The 21,035-nt window shown below is 43.3% G+C and overlaps 1 protein-coding gene, 1 long non-coding RNA gene and 1 pseudogene across 2 annotated transcripts; 2 read left to right on the forward strand and 1 right to left on the reverse strand.

Annotated features, from left to right (window-relative positions):
• Window positions 1-2,503: 2,503 nt before the first annotated feature.
• Window positions 2,504-7,660, reverse strand: LOC136998967 (uncharacterized). Its single transcript, XM_067352354.1, has one exon. It carries the CDS (start codon window positions 7,658-7,660, stop codon window positions 2,504-2,506), a length of 5,157 nt encoding a protein of 1,718 aa, XP_067208455.1.
• Window positions 7,661-10,518: 2,858 nt separating this feature from the next.
• Window positions 10,519-11,634, forward strand: LOC136998510 (uncharacterized; annotated as a pseudogene).
• Window positions 11,635-11,636: 2 nt separating this feature from the next.
• Window positions 11,637-13,137, forward strand: LOC136998511 (uncharacterized). Its single transcript, XR_010889078.1, has 2 exons — window positions 11,637-12,685; window positions 12,763-13,137. It is a non-coding gene; the product is annotated as an uncharacterized lncRNA (long non-coding RNA).
• Window positions 13,138-21,035: the final 7,898 nt, after the last annotated feature.

Consider the following 21,035-nt stretch of genomic DNA (forward strand, 5'->3'; position numbering starts at 1 on the left):
TCTCACATCCACCATTCCCCTTCTTCTTCCTCTCCCAGTATTCTTTCTACTACTTCCTGCCAACTTCTCGCTCCTTCCTCCCATTCTCTACATTCCTCCCAAATGTGCTCCCACAATTCTATCCCTCCTTCACATAACCTACACCTCCTTTTTTCCTCCTCCTCCCAATACTTCCCTTCTCTCGCCTCACTCCCCAATCTAAATCTCGCCACTCTCTTCCATCTACTTTCCCTCCACCCTTTTTTTAAATACCCCGATATTTCCTCCCCTTTTACCACTCCATACCACCTATTATACCTTGATTTTTCTATTCTTTCCCATCTTTCCTGTCTGTCTCTCTTTTTCCCTTCTTCTATTATCTCTTTCTCTTATTCCTCTCCCATATCTCTCTTTCTTTCCACTTCTTTCACCCCCATCCCCTTTTTCTCAAAATATTCCTTTCTTTCTCCCTCCCAATTTGATCCTATTTTTCCTTCCTTACTTCTCTGCTTTATTTCCTCCCAACATCTCGCTAACTCTCCTCCCTTACCTTCCCTCAATCTTCTCTCATACCTCCATGCTCTTATCCCGGCTCTTTTCCTCAACTTTTTTCTTTGCATTTCCTCCCTCACCATATACCCCGGCGTCCTACTCTCCACTCCTAATATCCATCTTAAATATCTTTGTCCTAATTTCTTCACTTCCTCCCTCTCTTTCCATCCTCAAATCTCCACCCCATATCCCATCACCATCCACACTAGCTTATCAAAATGCCATATCCTTCTTCCCCAGTCCCTTCCAAATCTTCTTTTCCCTATTCCCCACACCTGCCTCATAACCACCGCTGTTCTTCTCATCCTTTCTCTTATTTGTGCTTCCTGCCCCCCATTTCTCTGTATCATATATCCCAAGTATCTATATTCCTTTACCTCTCCTAGCTTTTTCCCTTTCCACCTCCAATCCTTTTTCCCTATTCTTCCTCTCCTCCTCCTAAACCTTAGGATTTTTGTCTTTTCTGTGTTCAGCACCAAATTTTTCCTGTCCAGATAACTTTCTAACCTCCCTATCATGCTTCTCATTTCATCTTCATTCTCCGCCAATAACACCATATCATCCGCGTACGACATTGTAAACACCCTACTATCTCCTAATCTTACCCCACCCCATTTCACCTTGCTCATCTCCTCCTCTAAATCTGCCATCAATATATTAAATAATAAGGGACTTAGCGGGCACTCCTGCCTCACCCCTTTCGCCGTCCAAAAGCATTCTCCTGTTCTCTCTCCTACCCTTACCCTGCTTTTAGTTTCTTCCATACCTTCCATAATTCTCTCTATTATCCCCTTTTCCTTCTTCTTTCCATATCCCCTCTCAGTACTTCTCTATCCACAGTATCAAACGCTGCTTTCAAATCCACAAACAATGCTACCATTTTCTCTCCTTTCCTTTCCAGCTGCCTATTTATTAAATAATTCAGTACATATAGATGATAATAACCTTATAGATTCGAAGATATTAAGGTGCTAATAGTTATTGAGACGCCCTGTATATTATCTATCGTTCCCATTCCTTTCCTGAAACCCGCTTGATTCGATGTTAAACTTTCCTTGTCTTTCATTTCCTCCCTTAACCTTTCTGCCAATATCACCATATATACTTTATATGCTGTTGGCATTAACGTCACTCCCCTGTAATCCTCTACTCTCACTCTCTCCCCTTTCTTAATTATCGGAATTATTTCTCTTTCTTTCCATACCTCCGGCCATCCTTCCCCTTTCCATATTCTCCTGCAAACACCCCATAGCCACTCCTCTACCTCCTCTCCTCCATATTTCCATACCTCTCCCGGTATTCCGTCCTTTCCTACCTCCTTCTTCTCCTTCAGATTTCTTATCGTCCTTTTCACCTCCTCTCTACTCAACTCTTCTCCTCCCCTCTCCTCTATCTCTTCCCTCTTCCTACCTCTTCCCTTCACCCTGCTTTCCACTCCTCCTAACATACCTTTTGATCGCGAGAGGACAATTAGCGAGAGAGTGAGGGACTGTTAGGATCGGAACTCCGAGACAAGCTCTGTCGACTGCCCGACAAAGAATCGAGATTCGTAAGAGCGACTACTACTGCGCGCTCCGTTCGCGCGCCTTATAAGCCTTGGCCCTTCCCTTGGTCTTCGAAAGGAATCTGTTAATTAAACAGAAGATAGCAATAACAGCGAGTATTGTTCTCGCTGTTTGCTCCAGCTCGAGCATGTTTACGCTCGCCGCTGTGTTATCGCAATGCGAAGGCCGGCTCTAGTTCTCATCGCGCGCGCGTCGGTTCGCAACGAGAGCGGGAAAGAGAGACACGGCCTCGCGCTCTATCTCCGTCGCTTGCTTTATCCCGAACATCCCGCCCGCCTCGCCCGAGTCGTTCCTTGGGCGACATGCTCATTCAACCGCTAACAGAAATAAACGAGATTTTATTAATTACATAGGGCAAATTAATATATAGACAGATATATACATAGTTGAGGAGACCGCTTGAAACGCTATTCAAGCGGTTCCTCGTCTACCTGGTCGTCGCAGACCGGTAGCAAGACAATTTTTACTATCGGCCGCTTGAATGTCGACGCTGCAGTCCGAACGGTGACCACGCGAATATGCCCATCCTCTCCGGGATGAATTTGCACGATGCGCGCGAGCGGCCAGCGCGTCGGCGGCGTATTCTCGTTCCGGATGAGGCACAGGCGTCCAACTCGGTAGTCGGCCACCCCCTTCAACCACTTCGGACGATGGACGAGGGAATGCAGGTATTCGCGTGACCAGCGCTCCCAGAAGTGATCGCGCATCCGCTGCAGAAGCTGCCAACGAGTCAGACGGTTGACAGGCAGCTCCGTCAGCGACGGCTCAGGCATGGCCGTCAACGGTCCGCCCACCAGAAAGTGGCCGGGCGTCAAAGCCGACAAGTCCTCAGGATCGTCGGACAACGCTTGGAGCGGACGAGAATTGAGGCAGGCTTCCACCTGAGCGAGGAGGGTGCTCATTTCCTCGAAGGTCAAAGTAGAGTCACCCAGGACTCGCCGCAGATGGTGCTTTAAGGATTTTACCGCGGCTTCCCAAATGCCGCCGAAGTGCGGCGCAGACGGAGGGTTAAATCTCCAACGAATTTGCTCCGTCGCCAGTTGTCCGACGATCCGGCGCAGTTCCTGGCTGCCCTCAGCGAAGAAGGCCCGCAACCGGGCGTCGGCACCGACAAAGTTTGTCCCGCAGTCACTTCGGATCGTGTGACACAGACCACGACGCGCCATAAATCGCCGCAAGGCCGCCAGGAACGCGTCGGTGGTGTAGTCCGACACCGCTTCGAGGTGGACCGCCCTGGTGGACAGACAAATAAAAACGGCAATAAATGCCTTGTAGGAGCGCTGGCCACGCCCCTTGCTTGTTCGCAGTTGAATGGGGCCGGCGTAGTCCACGCCAGTGTTGAGGAAAGGCTGTGCAGGAGTCACTCGATCCCGCGGCAGACTCCCCATCAGCTGTTGCGGAACGGCCGCCCGCCATCGCACACAGGTCACGCAACGGCGCAAACACCGCTTGACGACGGCTCTGCCGCGTGGAATCCAGTAGCGCTGACGGATCGCTCCAAGTGTCATCTGGACCCCGCCATGCAGTGAGCAGCGGTGGCTGGACTCCACCATCAGACGGACCAAGTGAGAGTCGCCAGGAAGGATGACCGGGTGTCGCTCATCGTAGGCCAGGAGCGAGTGCTTCAATCGGCCACCCACACGCATTAGGCCTTCAGCATCTAGAAAAGGACTCAAACGTAAGAGGGAGCTGGAAGTGGGCAGAGGTAAGTGTTGCAGAAGAGCTTTTAGGTCGGCCTTGTAAGCCCCAGCCTGGACTAGACGGATCCAGGTCAGCCTAGCCTCTTCCAGCTCATCGACAGTCAGTTCGCGTCCGGCGGCAGGTCTTCGATGAAGCCATCGACGACACCAGGCCGTCACTCGTAACAGCCGACGGAGCGACGAGAATCGTAGGAGCTCGTCAGGTTCCTCCACGGGAGCGGGCGCAGTCCTGGCCGCGTGGATTAAAGTTTTCGCCTCCGGCCAGCTGTCCTCGTCGGGCGTCGCCACGTCACAGGGCCATGTCGATGGAGCCGTCCGGAGCCACGGCGGCCCCTGCCACCAGAGAGGATGTTTCACCAGCTCTCCGGGCGACAATCCGCGAGAGGCGCAGTCGGCAGGATTCTCGAGTCCGGGCACGTGATGCCACAGCGCGTCCGGGACTCTGGTTTGGATATCCGCTACACGGTTGGCTACGAAGGTCTTCCATCGAGTTGGATGACCGCGTATCCATCCCAGAGCGACCGTGGAATCCGACCACAGGTGGATCGGAATCCGATTCAGGCCGAGCGTGGCACAGACTTGAGAGGTGAGCTTTGCCAGGAGAGAGGCGGCGCACAGCTCCAGCCGCGGCAGAGACACCGTCTTCAAAGGAGCGACCTTGGTCTTGGCTGATATCAAGCTCGTCCGCCAAGAGTCGCCGCAGCCGATCCTGATGTAGAGCACCGCAGCGTAGGCACGCTCGGATGCGTCGGCGAAGCCGTGCACCTCCGCATCGTCGACTGACGATGCGACGTCCAGCCAGCGCGGAACTCGAAGACACTCGAGTTGAGGGAGCTCCTCCGCGTAGGCATGCCACTGTCGTCCGGCAGCCTCGTCCAGCGGATCGTCCCAGTTCAGTCCCAGCAACCAAGTAGCCTGAAAGGAGATTTTGGCTCTCACGACCACAGGTGCCAGCCAGCCAAGAGGATCAAAGAGGCGTGCCGTGAACGAGAGCACCGATCTCTTTGTGACGTCGACCAGCGTAGCTTCCGGGACGGCGAAGGAAAACTCGTCAGTGGCTGGGTGCCACCGCAGACCGAGCGTTCCCTGAGTCTCGTGCGGTCGCCAATCCCGCAGTTCAAGCTGCATCCGATGCTCAGCAGGGACGCCAGCCAAAAGAACAGAATTGTTAGACGACCATTTGCGCAGGGGGAAGCCGCCCGTCATGCACAATCTGGCCAGCTGTCGCTGCAGCTCGCACGCCTCCTCCAAGGTAGAGGCGCCGGTCAAGACATCGTCCATGTAGACTTCCCCTCGAAGAGCTCGAGCTCCCAGGGGATAATTCTCCGCCTCGTCGTCGGCCAGCTGGCGGAGAGTGCGCATCGCCAGGAAGGGAGCGCACGCCAAACCGTATGTCACGGTATTTAGACGATATTCCGTCACCTCGTCTAAGGGATGGTATCGCCACAAGACTCGCTGAAGATCCCGGTCCTCAGGATGGACCAGAATTTGGCGATACATCTTTTCTACGTCCGAGGCCAAGACGTAGCGATGAAGTCGCCATTTCAAGAGAACGTCGGCGAGGGGAGGCAGCAGGTTCTGGCCCACCAGTAGACTCCGGTTGAGAGAATCGCCGGACGGAAGCGCAGTCGAGCCATTGAACACCACGCGAAGCTTCGTGGTGGAACTAGCCTCCCGCAGGACTCCGTGGTGAGGCAGGTAGCTCACACGATCTCCGGCAGCTATGTCAGCTCGCACCGGTGTCATGTGACCCAAGTCTTCATACTGCCTCATGAAGTCTACGTACATTTGACGCAGTCGGTCGTCTCGCGCAAATCGCTTTTCCGTGCCCGTCAGGACGCGGGAAGCGGCGCGCTTAGTAGCTGCTAAGTCGGGCAGAGGAGCAACTACTGGTAGCCGCACGATGTAACGACCGTCCGCTTGTCGTCTGTGTGAGCGTCGGAAGATATCCTCACACTCCTGCTCGGTGGGAGTGAGAGGAACAGGACCGGTTGGCAGTTCCTCCAGCTGCCAGAAGTTCCTCACCAGGCTGGCAAGGTCCTCTTCGATCCGGCATTGCATAGTCCGCGTGCGGTCGGGAGAATCAGCAGGGCCGACTGGCCCGGAGATTACCCATCCTAACGCAGTCTGTTGTGCTGCAGGCTGATCAGGCTCGCTCGTCCTCGCGCCAGTTCGGAGGAGGGAGCCGTAAATGTCGACTCCTAGGAGGATGTCTACAGACCCGGCTTCTAAGAAATCTGGGTCGGCGAGTGTGATGCCGTTCAGGTGTGGCCAGGCGGTCGGATCCGCTCGGAAACCGCTCTCGTACAACGTTATTCGCGGCAAGATCAACGCAGAGACCGACAACGACAAATCGCCTTCTCGAGGTGAGATCTGCAGGTCGACAAAACCGCGCGATACCCCGTTCCTCCTGCCGCAGACTCCGAAGACCGCGAAAGCCGACCGCGAGCGAGGCAATCGCAGACGCTGAATCAGTGACTCCGTCACCAACGACGTTTCCGATCCCGCGTCGACCAGTGCCCGCACGACGTGGTCGACACCGTGGCGATCTTTCACTCGAACGCGAGCAGTCTGCAGCAGCATTGACATTGCGATCTTCTTCGTTCTCACGAGATGAGTTTTTACAACCGCGACTGAGGCGTAGGCGTCGTGCAAGGTCGAATGATGACGCTCGTTGCACGACAGGCACGATTTTCGCGACGGACATTCGGTAAGCTTGTGCTTACCGAGGCAGTTCACGCACAATTCATTAGACGACGCGAATTGCTTTCGTTCGGCAGCCGTCTTGCTGAGATACGAATCGCACTGACGCACGTAGTGATCCTGGTTGCAGAGAAAGCAGCGGCCTCGCTGGCTTTCCTGCTTGCGCACCTGTAACGCGTTTTTCTGACGAGGAGTACTCGAGTTCGCTTTAGCTGAGCCAGCGTTGCTCTTCGGGGTAGTCAGCGACTCGAGGGTCCGCATCCTCTGGCCAACGAATACGAGCAGCTCGTCGAGGGACGGCGGTTCCATCGTCTTACTAAGCTGCGTTTCCCATTCCCGGCGTGACACCGAATCGAGAAGTTCCGTGATCAATTGGACACAAAGATCGTCACTACGCGTCAAGGGGCGACCGATCCCCTCTAAAGACCCGACGGTTGTCTGTACGCAATGATAGATTTTGCGGAGCTCAGCGGCTGACTCACCCTTCATTTTTGGCAGCGACAGGAGCCGCGAGATGTATGACCTCGCTAGGAGCCTCTTGTTCTCGTAATGCGTCTTCAATGCCCGCCAGGTACGCTCGAAGTTGGCGTCAGTCGTTGGCAGTTGGCGAGTAACCTGCTCCGCTTCCTCCTTCAGGCTGATTTTCAAATAGTGGAGCTTCTCAACCGGCGTGGCTGAACTGTTGCTAATCACCAGCGAAGAGAAGAGGTCACGAAATGCGGGCCAGTCCTCGTACTGGCCGGAGAACTGTGGTATGGAGATGCGAGGCAACTTCGGAGCGGCGGGAGCCGCTGCCGCGACGGCGGCAGCGGGCGCGACGTCGGCAGCGGGCGCGGCGACCGCCGCTTGGCCTGGACCACGCATCGCGCGGATATCGTCCAGATATTTGCCCTTTTGCGTGTGGTACGACATGTCGGCCTTGAACATCAAGTCCTTCGTCACATATTCGTGCTCGTAGAGGTCGTCTCCGTACTCCTGGAGCAGCCGCTCATGGCGAGTGACGAACTTGCTCCAGTAGCCCTCCAATGTCTGGAGGCGGGCTTCCAGGAGCCCGAGTGTTATGTTGGCTTCTCCAGACTTCCTCATGTTGTCGTAGGATCGAGAGAGAAGTCCAAAAAGGTCGTGCTGAGCCTGCACGAGGTCGTCCGACGGGCTACTCATGCCTATCTGGCAGGTGCGCTCACCGAAAGATCGTCGACGAACGTCACAGTCACGTCACCGCACTCACTCAAATTTTACCGGCACCGGCGACGCGGATATCCGGCTCGAAGGACCAGCTAATGATCGCGAGAGGACAATTAGCGAGAGAGTGAGGGACTGTTAGGATCGGAACTCCGAGACAAGCTCTGTCGACTGCCCGACAAAGAATCGAGATTCGTAAGAGCGACTACTACTGCGCGCTCCGTTCGCGCGCCTTATAAGCCTTGGCCCTTCCCTTGGTCTTCGAAAGGAATCTGTTAATTAAACAGAAGATAGCAATAACAGCGAGTATTGTTCTCGCTGTTTGCTCCAGCTCGAGCATGTTTACGCTCGCCGCTGTGTTATCGCAATGCGAAGGCCGGCTCTAGTTCTCATCGCGCGCGCGTCGGTTCGCAACGAGAGCGGGAAAGAGAGACACGGCCTCGCGCTCTATCTCCGTCGCTTGCTTTATCCCGAACACCTTTGAAATATTCTTCCCACTCCTCCATTTCTATCTCCTCGTTCACTCCCTTCCTTCTCTTTCTCTCTTTATTTATTATCTCCCATACATCCCCCTCTTTTTTTGCCTCCATCGCTCTTTTCTCCCACCTCCTATTTTCTTCTCTCTTCTTCTCTTCACACAATTCTTTGTAGTAACAAGCAAATCAATATTTCCGTTAAAATTCGGAAGAGATTCTAAGCAAATCTGTGTATTAATTGAACTGAGAATAGGAATTGGGTTACCGGAAACCGATTGGTAAGAAATAACAGGTTTAGTTAAAACAACACTTGAAAAATTAATTGGCAAGATTGGCGCTTATTGGCAAAATTATTATAACTTTTTTTCTACAGCACCTACAGTAAAAACAAGCATACTTTTCTTATGTAATTTGGGTATACGCTATCGATTGAGCCTATTATCAACTCAATCGGCCCAGCCGTTATTGAGATCCGATAATCTCGGCTCGTTTCAACTTTCGGACTCGCGTAAAGAGACACGGTCGGTCTTGCGCCTGCGTTGCGCGCTGCGCGTGAACTTGGCGTGAGACACTACCGTGTCTCTTGATCTGGGTGTACCACTCTATATGATTTCTACATTGCCATGCGCGATCTGAAATTTGAAGATAGAGATAAAATAGCTACACCATTACAATTAGCGATAAAGAAATATCCTGAAAAAGAAGCCTTTGGTCACATTTTTTAGACGGTAATCAGCGAGTGGTACACCTACAACTACGCCGATCAGACATATAAAGTATGTCATTCATGTGTCATGAAACATCGGGGAAGAACCAGATTGTGCATTACGAAAAAAAAACCGTTACAGATATGATTTACTAGTGCATGCAAAAAATCCGAACAAGTGGTGTCGCCTGTGTCTCTGTGCACAGCTGTTTTGGATCGACAAATGCGTTCACAGAGAAAACATTAACAAGCAAATTGAATTTGTGTTAGAAGTAAAAGATGATGAAATTTATTATTCCAACGAGTATATCACATGGTCAAAAGAATATGAATTAAAATAAACTGTTGAATTTATAAATAAATTTCATATATTTAGATGTAAATGTTACTGTTGTAAAACTGCTGAAATGTATAGAAATGAAAGATATTATAAATATTTAGGGTGTGAAGAAATGAGTAACACATCTAATAATTATGATATAAATAATTAATAAATATTATTTATCATTAAATTATTTTTTATTATTATTCTATCTTTCCTGTGCCTCGTCTTATTCACTGACCTATTCTACTGCGAGATAAGCGTGCGTCAGGTTATTACCGTTAATGATAGAAGAAAACGAGCGAATCAGTAACTATCATTCTCTCTTTTAATCGCAGTGAATAATACTTAGTAGTTTTATTATAGGTTCATAAATCTTTTAATCTTTTTCCTAATATACTTTATGTTTTCCTAATAACCGCGGTAATATATAAAATCAATAAAAAAAACTCTAATTTAAATCTAAATTTAATGTTTAAAATAAGAATGGGAGGAAGGTAAAAAAGCGTTATAATATATTTTATAAAAAATTTATTTGGAATATACTTTAAATTAGCTGTGGTAAAATGTAATGAGTTATATTAAAAGAATTATTAAACAAATTAAAAATTATAATAATGACTTTAAATTTAAGCTTAATATGTATTTTCAGAATGAGAGGAGGAAGAATAAATTGTAATAATATATAATTTAATACATAAAATTTATTCATGTTTCTTTTTCTAATACAAAGTGTGTGCGCGCGCGTGTGTGTGCGTGCGTGTGCGTATGTGTGTATACGCGCGTGCGTGTGCGTGTGCGTGATGTATAACAAAAAATAATATAAAAAATCTACAAGAAATAATATAATGTAAGCTTTTTATGATTTGTCGCTTACGTTGTCAGGAGGCATCACAGGGCGAAAATGTCTAAGAGCAGCAGTTATAAAAATGGAGTCTTTAAGGTAAATGTCCCAGTGGTTGAACGCATCCTAGTGTTTGAACGATGCAATAAATATTTATAATTATTAAGCTTTCTATACATAGTTACTAAATATATTAATATTTAAAATTTGCATTTTTTTAATATTTATTGAAAAGAACGAAGATTCAAAGAGAAAAAAAAAATTATAAGTAAGGAAAAAAATTATTTTTACTATGACTGTCTACTTTTATTCATGCTGTCAGCGATTTCTTAATAACTTAGCTAAGATATGCCGTTTACAATTTAAGCGTATATTTTCTATATAAATTATGCTTTTATCAAAAATTAAAGCTATTTCGATTCGTAAAACAATTTACTATTAAAGTAAACTTTTTATTTTATTAAATAAATTTATTTAAATATAATAAATTTAGTGTTTATTTACTAGTACTCAAAAATTTAATTTTGCCCAGTTATTGATCATTCGTTTATTTATCGGTACGATTACGTTAGAAACACTTGTACCAGTAGAATAGACGACAGCACACGTAAAAATAAGAGTGCTTACTTTTTGTTTTTATTGTAATTTTTCCGTAAGTATTTTTATTTTTTAAATAATCTATAATTAATTCAATAGTAAAACTTAATGACTAATATGTATTTATATCGTAATAATGAATGTATATGTAAAATATCATGATGACACACAAATAACCTCAAAATTGTATGTCAACATTCGTTTCATTTTTCGTTAACTTTTCTTATATTTAGATAATTTTGGAAGAATGCCGAAAGAAAAGAAAAAGAGACTTGAATATGGACAAGCAGATGTCAATGCTGCTTTAGAAGCAATAAAGACCGGTATGTCATTAGGAGTTGCTAGCATAAAATTCGGTGTGCCTAAAAGCACACTTTACATAAAAAATAAGGAAAAAGTCCCAGTTAAAGCTAAAATGGGTCCATCAACGTATTTAACAAATGAAGAAGAAAGTGGATTAGTTGATTAGATTTTTTTTTTGCTGAACGTGGATTTCCAATAACAAAAAACCAATTATTGGATAGTGTTCGACAACTTATTATTAAACTGGAAAGAAAAACACCTTTTACTAATGATAGACCCGGTAGACACTGGTACGAAGGATTTCTTCGTCGTCATCCTGAAATAACAACAAGAGTTGCTCAAAATTTAACACATACTCGCGCTTCAGTAACAGAAAAAGAATTACGTAATTGGTTCAATGAAGTCCATTCACACTTGATTAAATTAAATTTATTGAATATCCATCCTTCTAGAGTGTTCAACTGCGATGAAAGTGCATTTTTTTTATGTCCAAAAGCAGACCAGGTCATCGTTAAAAAAGGATCTAAATCTGTGTACAAGGTAATCAATGCAGACGAAAAAGAAAATCTTACTACTCTATTTATGGTAAATGCAGCAGGATCTATGGTTCCACCTATGATAATGTATTAGTATAAAAGAGTACCATACAGTGTATCCAGTGAGTTTCCAAAAGGCTGGCACATTGGATTATCAGAAAAAGGATGGATGACTGCAGAATCGTTTTATGAATACATTTTAAATTATTTTCATCCATGGCTTATAAAAAATAATATAGAATTTCCAGTCATTTTGTACGTCGACGGACATTCATCCCATTTGACGTTGCCAGTGGTTGAATTTTGTCGAAAAGCAAGAATCGAATTAATTGCATTATATCCTAATGCCACTCATATTTTACAACCATTAGATGTCGCTGCATTTTATCCACTTAAAAATGCATGGAAAGAAGCAATTAATAATTGGCGATTAGAAAATGGAGGTAAACGTTTGAGAAAAGAAAAATTTGTTCCATTGTTAAAAAAAGTACTAGATTCTATGAATTTAACAGAAACTATAAAAAATGGTTTTAAAGCTTGTTGTTTACTACCGTTTTCGGCTAACGCAGTAAACTATATTTTGAACAAAAATAAAAAAAATACACTGGACGAACAAGAAAGCAATGTCACAATTACTACTCTGAATAATGATCAAAAAGAATACCAAACACATTTACAATTTTTTGAACGGAATTTAGATAATAAAATATTACAAAGTTTCAAGACAGCGCTATTAAATGAATTAAACAATGTTGAAATTCAAAATGAAGGTCTTTTTTTATACTGGATAGCATTGAAAAATAAATCTGGTATATCTTAAGATTTTTCTATTATTAGAAATTTTATTTAGTAACTTTAATTAATATTTGATTAAATTTTTATACATTATTATTAAGTATATAAGATTGTAAATATGGTATCTTTATAATTAACTTAATATTCCTTTCAAAACTAATCAATTTAGGAGAAGAAATTATTATTGAAGAATATAAGGAAGCAGAAAATGTAGATTCTGGTTTAGGAAATAATAATGATATATTAATAGATTCAGATAGAGATATTAACTTTAGATATAATCATGCAACCAGACATAGGTTCTGAAACATTATTAAATGAAATTGGTGATATTTCTAATTTACATAATGAAGAAAATATAGAAACTTTCTCAGCACAAGCAATAAAAATTACTAATACTGATGTCTCGATAAATTGCGTACAAGGTTTGTAAATTTAAATTATATTATGTTATTTGGACTAATATATAGTAAGCATTTTTATCCACGTATTATTCTTTTAGAAATTCAGAACAATGGCGATTTAAATGACTCTATTAACAATATCAATATTAATTTTAATAATCATGATTCTACGCTTGATATTACTCCAGGATTAATTGAAAGTGAATCTGCTGTGCCAAGAGATATTCCATCTCCATTTAAAAATACTTTATTTTGGCCGAAATTGACTGAAAAGAAAAAAAATTGAAAGAAAAAATTCCAACGGTTGCCACTTCCGAGGAATGGTTACAATACCATTTGTATAAGGAAAATGAAAAAACCAAAAAGCAACAAGATATAGAAGAAAGGCGCAAGAAAAGAGAAGAAATAAGAGAGAAAAAAAAACAAGAAAGAGAACTAAAAAAGAACATTAAAAAAGCGAAAGAAAAAATAAATACAGAAAAAATTTATTATTAATTATAATGTTTTTATGCTAATTAGAATATATGTAATTGTAATAGGTTAAAAATAAATTTCTTTCAATATGTGCTCATAAAAAAGTCTTAATAATCATTTCTACAGTTATAATCTCATAATGTTCAAACATTGGGACAGCTTCGTTTAATAATAAGGACAAATGTGTTTTTACCGTCTAAACATTGGGACTTTTACATAGCTTAACATTTTATTATATTTTTGTATGATAAAATTAATTAAAACAATTGTTTCAATACTTTTTAAACAGTAAAGATATCAATTTACAAGATAAATAAAAATTCTTAAGAAAATTTCTTATTTTTGTATATTGAAAATATTAATAAGTGGATTAGTATTCTTAATCGTTCAATCACTGGAACATTTACCTTAATATCTCTTAAGTAAAACGACACGCGGTGTTCCTTGAATACAAAATGGCACACGTTGATCGACGAATATCGAATACCGTACAGCGGGCAAACGCACGAGAACAACATGCCTAAGTAGATGACCAATAATTGGTCCGAATTGCGAAAAGCGATCAGAGAAAGTTTTCTACTACTGACTCAAATGAACACCAAGTGCATTCTCTGCGAATACGCATTCATTTCTTTTTCTCTCGCGATATTCTAAACGCGAGACATCTATTACGCGAGCGCGCGTCGCTTCGGATACGCGTTGCTCCGAAGGCGCTGACGGCGTAGGTAGCGCTCTCAGCTGGAGCCGCACAATATACAGAGACCAAAAGGCTTACAATAACATGTAATAATATAGTAAAAGATATAATAAAAGATACATAATGATATAATACAATAAAAAAAAATCCGCTCGGCATCATCTGTAACAAAAAAGATTCTATTAATAATCTGTAAAATTAATTTTAAATGTGATACTCACTGGAAAAGATCGTCCACCGAAAGCGCATCCTGCACCACCATCATAAGTTGCGCAGTGCACGACGCCTCCTGTTGTAATTGTTGGAATAACGTCGTCAGGGTATTTATCCGGTGTAAAACCATCGCTAAGTTGTTGCGGACATCCCCTCTGAAAATAAAATATTTTATTTTAATATCTATAATAAACGTTGTTTTGAAATGTCAGAAAATAATGACTTGGAGGACAATCAGTCTATGTTTATCTTACAGAAAATATGTGGAAAGAAAAGAGTCAAAATTTGAAATTAAATATAAAATATGTACTGTTGCGCTTACTTCGGTGGCGGTAGGCGCTGCGTAAAGATTCGGGATTCGCCGTGCTGGTCAAGGGGGCTTTGGCTCGGAAAGTTTAGAATAATTATGCACTTCTGAATAGATAGAATAACTTTTATTCGATATCTTGTTATTACACTTGTCACCTCACTCACTCGGCGACCGTACTACTGCGATTACGCGTGTACGCGACGTGTCGTGCTTCGTCCGGAACCTTGCTGATAAAAACCCGCGGCGCCTTGTGTGCCGCCTTTATTTATACGGATCAGTATTCGAAACACAATGAGACTTGAACAATACCGGTCCATTGTATTACCAAAATGCTGATCTGTTTAACCTACTTTAGATGCAAGTGACACTCGGGCTTCTAAGAACGAGTGCTCGCGTCAGCGCCTAATTGTTTAATAATTAAATAATTTTTGTCACATGGTTCTCGAGAAGTGGCCTCGATTAATGGCCTTCTAAATGTTTATTATTGTTATTGCCTAATTAACCTATAATTATTACGTTGTGGTCTTTCGACACACAACAGTACTTACAAGGAGTATCGCATGGCTCCATGGCCCTCTCCCTCCACGTTGTAATGTATCTGGAATGATCCAGGCACATTACACTGCATCTCCTGCAGCGCCGATGTAAAGGCATGCATCGCTGTATCAAGCTGGATAGCCCTTTGATGGAGAATAAACAATAAATCATAGATTTCGTGCACCTCAACTTCGTATAACTATGCCATTGTAAAACTTCTTGAAACTGTTACACATCAACAGCACTGTATAGTCACGAGAAGACTTGTGACCATCCCAGCCTTCGACGCATTTTTTTATAATACAATACATCCCATAGATGTGTTGCAAATCTATGTGGCTACCTTACGGGGGTTATCTATTCAAAACTCATAATTTTTAATCTCGAAATATGATTCTTCTATAGAGGAGATATTCCATCATATCTAATGTGATAAAACTAATCTAATGTGTAAATTGTTTAAAGTTGTTCGATAGACGTGCCAAAGATGTATGATAGATGTTTGACAGATGTTTCATAGATCATAAACATTTGAGTAATAAAAATTTTTACTCATCCTATTGCGGATAAGCGGTAAATCATATGTCACGAGGAGAATCATGCAACGGCTAAAGATGAAATAGAAGTCATACGATATACATCATAATGATTCGATAAGTGTTTAAAGACGTTCAATAGTCGTTCAAAAGTTGTTTGATATATGTACAACAATGGTTCAATAGACGATCGATAGATGTTCGAAAGACGTGGAAAGTTGTTCGATAGATGTTCGAAAGACGTGGAAAGTTGTTCGATAGATGTTCAAAAATTGTTCGAAAGATGTTTAAAGTTGTTCGATAATGGTTCGATAGGTGTTCAAAGACGTACGATGGATGTTCAATAATTGTTCGAAAGATGTTTAAAGTCGTTCGATAATGGTTCGATAGACGATCGATAGACCATAGATGCATCTTTATCGTTTTTTCGACATTTTTTTTCCTCTGCGATACTCCTGTGCCTTGTTTGTACGGATCGAGATAAAGTCCGCATTCTTCCATAGCACGATTGTGACGTTTCATCTCTTCGAGTTGTCACTGCACAACCTTGGCGTCATTCATCGCCTTGGCGACACCCGCCGCTCCACCGGGCAGCGAGCCGATAACACCGAGAAGCGGTAACAGCGGTAGGATATCACCGCGTTTCACTACCGGGAACCGTCTCTTTTTCACCTTTTTCTTTATTTTTCCCTTCGCCATTTTCCATGCCCAATTTCGTCTTTGTTTTCATTATCGCCCAAACAGCGGTAGCAGCGGCCCTCTCTCCGAGAGTCGAGTTCTCAGCGGTGATACGTTTCCGCACTCTATCGGCAAGAACGTGATTGGTGACGTGTCGGTCTTTTAGTTTGCCGCTACACGAGTACGCAATGTCGTACGAGGACACGGCACACCGCGTCCTGCGGATTGATTCCTCGATCCCCTCGCACAAGTCGTTTCCGCAGACGAGTTCCCAGACCGCAAAATTGATAGTCGGGTATGTACACTTCGAACGAAAACGCGCTTATCGTGCGATTCAAAAATCCTCCACCCGCGAATTGCATAAAGCGCAATCTTTAACATATGGCGGGCCCGTCGATGTGGTCGCGCTGCCACGGTTGATTGTAATGCTTGAGATACGAACGATAACCTCGCACCTCCGGATCCGCTTTTAAATGTTCCGGAAGTTTCTCCCACAGACGTTCAACGCACTGACAAAAGTTTTGTAGAAGAATCACTTTCGGTATAAATCGCAGCTCCTCGGTTGATAAACGTAAAATATCGTCTGTCAGTACGAAAAACATTTTTCTAACTGAAGGATGTTCGAGCCGCACACACCTATAAATAGCATGCAAGCATCGAACGTTAAAGTAAAAATGAAGTTTGTCCGACAACTAAACACGATTTGTGTAAAAAACATGGACGATAAGACGCGGGTGGGAGAAGCTTGCGCATCCAAACACGGTCGAATGCTGCCAAGCATGATACGCGGTATCACTTGCGGCCCCTCGAATTGCGGTAAAACAAACGTAATGTTGAGTCTGTTGAAAAGTGTGTGTTTCGAAAACATGTACATGTATGTACTCGAAATCGTTATATCAGTCGAAATATCGATATCTCGAAAGATTGCTCGGACCGATCGAAGACATCAGTTACTTTACATTTTTGAATAATTGCTCCGTGATACCTCCGAGCGAGATGCTACCAAATTCTATATTTATTTTTGACAATATAACCTGCGACAAACAGGATGCGATTTGAGAGTGTTGAAAATATTCAAAGATTTCGAATAAAGAGGTATGGTTCACTGAATATAAAACGCGATAGTGCTTAAGAAAAGAGAATTTATTCTGCTCCAGAGAAAGTTTGCAGCTATAATATTTGGACAGAAAAATGAATTAAAATAACTTAATTACATCCAACAGTACAAGGCGGTGGAACCTTCATGCAAAAACGCTTTGTTTAACTTATCTGATATTTTACGGCTCGCTGGCAGCTGCAATGCCTAGAAACGCTCGCTTTTTATCGCTTGTATTCCTATCGGAATCGCTGTGTGCACACCTCGACGGTTGGTACGGAAAAGAGGCAGACTGTGCGGCTACACGTCCCGAGATTCGCTCCGATTCTCGCGAGAAGCCCCTAATTTCAGTGCCGGCTAACCAGGCGGAAATTACTCATTCTTTATGTATATTTTAACGATTTATGTATATTTTTAACAGAGAGTACTTTGCGATGGGTCGACATTCCAGAATCGATTGTTTCTATCTGTGTCAGACGTACGCGAAAATACCTAAACATCTTATACGCGACAACGCGAACCTGTTAATTTTATTCAAGCAGGATGGTACCAATTTTAAACATGTCTACAACGATTACGTAAATACGGACATAACGTACGAAGATTTTTGTACATTGTGTCGTGCATGTTGACAGCACAAATACGGTTTTATTGTAATAGACAAGGATAGTGCGATTGACGATAGACGTTACAGACATGGTTTTAACGAGTTTGCGATACCACGAAATGGTTAGTTGTTCTCGAACCGTCGACGATGATGCTTGACACGAAAGATATCGAAGAGCGTGAGAAGTTGGCGAAGGAGATTGCTCGTACGAGCGAATCGATTCGCAAGAAACATCGGACGTTGAAGACTGGAAGGATAGAGGAAATAGATTTGGAGAAGCATTTCAAGCCAGTCGTCGAACCGTTGAAACGAATCGTCGAGAACATCAAAGGTGACGATGATTCAGTTGTCATTGACGATCTCGAGATTAAAAACAAACCGGACATCAAACGAAAGCGGTCGAGCTCCGAGAAGAAAGTCAAGCGTACTTCGTTGACGACACCGATACAGACCCCGTTGACGTCACCGATACAGGTCTCGACTCCGCTCCAGCCGCAAAAATTGACGTTTAAAGCGGCAACAAATTTGCCGACCGAAAACGTGTTCGAAACCACGGACCCGTATTTCGTAACATTCGTGAGACAGACGATGCAAACGTCCGATGGTCGGGAAGCGCTACACAACCATTTAGTCCCGCTCGGGCGAGTGTACATCGGAGCCCTCTTGAGCGGTGATAACAATATTGATAATGTTTACAAAGTGTACTACAACGACAGGGGAACGTTGCTAGGAGACAAGCGTTTTGACATCGATAAAAATGATAACATAATTGTGAACAACCTTAAATACACTGGTACGCCGGTCTGTATGAATTAATATTCAAAAGACATTTCGATGATGGGGTGTACGGAGGATAATAAACAGAAATACAAGAGCATATTCTTGACGACAAACGCTCACAGACGCGATCATAATGTGCCTTAAAAATTTACCTGTTTGGAAAATAAAGAGCACAAATATAAAAATATTATTGCCTCTAATGAATCTCAACAAGAGAGGTGGAGGTGTAATGACTCGCGTTACCCAAGTGTAGCACGAGACGAAACGTGACACCGCAGACCAGGACCGTGACCAACAACGCGGTCGATTACGTGCACTGGGACGATCCGAACGATTATTGGATGCCTCCCATCAGGCGGGAAACAACGCGCACGACGAGTTTTTGTGGATAATCGAGGAACTGCGAGAAGCGGGTCTGATTATGAATTGATCACTGCTTTTTAATTATTGTCAGTACCGCTTGCGCAACACTACAGGAATGTCCATCAATAAGTTTGGAATACAGCTTGTAAAAAGCGATGCGAAGAGAGAAGAAGCGCGGTGGAGCGGTGGAGTCTCTAGAAATTACGTGCGAGAAAATAGTCTCTGCGTGGATGGTCAAGTTTTCAACGCCAAGTTGCGTATAATCAGACGTCCCGTCAGCCCCGAAGCCGACAGCGATGCCGTCAACAAGTTACACTTGGATCGTCGCTTCAAGACTATTATTGAAGACATGGAAATCGCATAAATGGAAATCGTTTACTTTGCGAAAATTGCAAACAGGAAGTGCGTTCGGCAATTCAAAATTTGGAGAATTGGAAAAAAGATATCAACGTTTACTTTGAAACTCAATTTGCAACGTTGCAAAAGAAAATTAATGATGTGAGGGTTCTCCTCAACGAGGATATATCGCAAATAAACAGAAAAATTGCTAAGGATAATGAGCAATTGATGAATCAAATAAAGCAAATGGTCGAGCAACAGATTATAGATGTTCATACCACTTTTTTTGCACAGTAATATTACGTAACTTTGTGAAATAAACGGAAAGAATGAAAAACGAGCTTGGAGAAAAGATTGCTTGTGAATAAACTTTACACACAAGCGAGAAGAAACTTTAAACGCAGACCTGTTGTTGTAAAAGAATACGACTTGTGGCAAGCCAACATAGTCGAGATGAGACCGTACTTGCGATCCAACAACGGCTACAACCACGTTCTAACCGTTATCGATGTGCTGAGCAAGTACGCATGGGCCATTCCGTTAAAAACCAAAGGCGGAATCGAAGCAAGCCAAGCGTTTTCCACGATATTTCGAGATAACGAGAGAACTCCGAAAAATTTGCAAACCGATCAAGGAAAAGAATTTTACAACGAAGATTTTCGGAAACTTGTCGAAAAACACGACATCAATCATTACTCAACGTATTCGATTATAAAGGCCGCGGTGGTGGAGCGATTCAACCGCACGCTAAAGAACGAGATGTGGAAATTTTTTACGCTTAATGGATCGTACAGATGAATCGACGATTTACAGCGATTAGTCTCATAATACAACAATCGTAACCATCGAACAATCGATATGCGGCCGATCAATGTCACTTCCGAGATCGCGAAGAGACTCTTGGCCACGATGTACAGCAGAGTAAAAATTGCCGCGCTAGCGAAATTCAAGGTGGACAATCCGGTGCGTGTCAGCAAATTCAAGACTATATTCGAGAAAGGCTACACGCCAAATTGATCTACAGAGGTATTTAAGATTGTCGCGGTGCAACGAACCAATCCCGTGACATATCTGATTAAGGATTTTCGCGGAAATCCAATCTCCGGGGGCTTTTACGAACACGAATTGCTCAAGACCACTCAACCCGATGTTTATCTCGTGGAGAAAGTGTTGCGTCAAAAGGATAATAAAGTGTTTGTAAAGTGGTTGGGATTCGATAATTCGCATAATTCGTGGATAAATAAAGACAATGTATTGTTAAAAAAAATTTATTACACGATAAACAATTATATATATACAATGGTGTTCTTTATTAAATATATAACATAAATACTAACACTAGTGTATAAACAATATATATGTACAATATAAATAATATATAAACTACACATAAACAATATAATAAATAATACTATGATAAATGAACAATACATAAATACTAACACTACATTTGTATCTTGTGCCCCCACGGCATAGTGTCAGTGGAATCGGATACGACGTACCGCTTATCATCGTACGGACTGAGCGCGAGCTTCGACTCCGACACGGTTTACACTTCGTGCATCTTTGAGCGGATATACGATTGACGCCGCGTTAGCTTGATTTCGTCGTTGAGACACCGAGTGTAATCGTCGAACATTATCGTTCTAGCGACTACAATTTTTTTTACACTTTTCACCTTTTTGGTGTCTGTTTGGTCGGTGACTCTTAACACGTACATTTTCGCCCTCAGTCCGACAAA

The sequence above is a fragment of the Linepithema humile genome, chromosome 3 (genome assembly GCF_040581485.1).
Source record: "Linepithema humile isolate Giens D197 chromosome 3, Lhum_UNIL_v1.0, whole genome shotgun sequence".
Taxonomy (NCBI): Eukaryota; Metazoa; Arthropoda; class Insecta; order Hymenoptera; family Formicidae; genus Linepithema; species Linepithema humile.

Bases quoted from the DNA above. Each gene is read 5' to 3' on its own strand.
- LOC136998967 (XM_067352354.1), bottom strand. From the start codon at position 7,660: ATGAGTAGCCCGTCGGACGACCTCGTGCAGGCTCAGCACGACCTTTTT.